This window comes from Corvus brachyrhynchos, unplaced genomic scaffold, assembly GCF_000691975.1.
Source record: "Corvus brachyrhynchos isolate BGI_N302 unplaced genomic scaffold, ASM69197v1 scaffold8, whole genome shotgun sequence".
Taxonomy (NCBI): domain Eukaryota; kingdom Metazoa; phylum Chordata; class Aves; order Passeriformes; family Corvidae; genus Corvus; species Corvus brachyrhynchos.
In genome coordinates, this window is record NW_008240031.1 from 2,522,500 (window position 1) to 2,524,135 (window position 1,636).

The 1,636-nt window shown below is 46.2% G+C and overlaps 1 protein-coding gene across 1 annotated transcript in view; it reads right to left on the bottom strand.

Moving 5' to 3' along the window:
- The window catches only part of CUNH18orf25 (chromosome unknown C18orf25 homolog), a 29,734-nt gene extending 29,223 nt beyond the window's left edge, over positions 1-511 (bottom strand). Inside the window, exon 1 of the mRNA XM_017743666.1 lies at positions 6-511. Within this exon, the coding sequence (XP_017599155.1) occupies positions 6-247 (242 nt within the window). The 5' untranslated portion in view covers positions 248-511. The remainder of the gene's footprint in view (positions 1-5) is intronic.
- Positions 512-1,636: the final 1,125 nt, after the last annotated feature.

The window sequence follows — 1,636 nt, forward strand, 5'->3', positions numbered from 1 at the left end:
CTGGCTTGTCACTCTCCGTAGATGCCAGCTGAGACTCCGAGGAGTCCCGCCTCAGTTCCATCAGTAAGCAAGGCATGGAAGAGAGCACCGCAGAGTCTGCTGCAGTGGGCACGCTGTCCTTCTGAGTTTGTGTCTCGAGTTCTATCGGCCCATCTTCATCAGGAGGAGTCTCATGCTTTTCAGAAGTCTTTGGTGGAATTTCTGAATCAACAAGTTCTTCTGCTTTTCCTACTGCCTCCATCTTCATTGCACAGCAAGGTCCTTCTAGACTCAAAGCATTGAGCACGTTGTCTGGGAGGCTGGGTGAGCTAGACGTGGTCTCCGGCAATGCAGTGGCCTGCACAGGAACAGAACAGTAGGAGAGAATTATGCAAGTAACTCAGCCTGCTCTTCATGGTGTTACCTTAAACAACTCACTGCTTTCTGTTGCACACAGTATGGGTTCACAGAACCCCAGAGTGGTTTGGGTTGGAAGGGACCTTACAGATCTTCCAGTCCCACCCCCTGCCATGGGCAGGGACAACTTCCACTATCCCAGGGTGCTCCAAGGCCCATCCAACCTGGCCCAGAACAACAGCCACAGCTGCTCTGGGAAACCTGTGCCAAGGCCTCACCACCCTGACAGCCAAGAATTCCTTCCCAACATCTCTTCTAACCCTGCCCTCTGTCAGTGGGACATTGCCCCTTAATCCCATCACTCCAGGCCCTTGTCCAGAGTCCCTGGCAGGCACTGGCAGGGGCTCAAAGGTCTCTCTGGAGCCTTCTTTTCTCCAGGTGAACACCCCCAGCTCTCCCAGCCTGGCTCCACAGAAGAGCATTTTACTATTCAGCATCATGCTGGTTTTCTTAATTTACTTTTTCCTCGTGAATGCATCCTGTTACACCAAATTATTCCTTCATTTACATGCCCACAAAAAATGGTACCGGAGTCACACTGAATGGGGTTCCCAGTGGAACCATTCAGCAACGGAACCTTATGTACCAAAGACTTATTACATAAAGAAGTGCTATGAAATGCTACTGAATTGTCAGAGGCACAGCTACAGGCTCTGGCTTCAGAGGCATTAGCTACAGATTGCTCTCACCAGAGAACCACCATGCTGGTGAGTCACGTAAAGATGTTTTAGGAATATCTAATACACCATTCAGGAAGTCCTTGAGTGTCTCCCATGCAAGTTCTGGTTATATGAGAACCTCAAGGCTGACCTAGATTCTCTCAAATCTGCCAGGAAAGAAGCACTAAATACTAGGGGCTGTAAGCAAGAAACATTATCCGCCCACACCAGTATCCTACATTTAACTTCAAGTTATAATTTAATAAATTGCATTGCTTCAGTGCAAATAAGAAGACCAAGCTGTTTACCTGATTGATAACTTGCACATTATCTACCCAAAAGTACCTGAAGCAACTTCAAGGAAATTTTGTTGGAGAGATCAATAGTTACCATTCTGTCTTCATTATTCTCACTTTGCCTTTCATCTACATTTTCACTTGGAATACAACATGGAATAAAGATCTTTCAATTACCACATTCGCTTGCAGATGCATAGTATGGAACAAATCCTTTACAGCTTCAGAAGTACAGTAAATTATAAATTTATGGCACTTCAAAACACAAAGTGTAGGCAAGAAAAC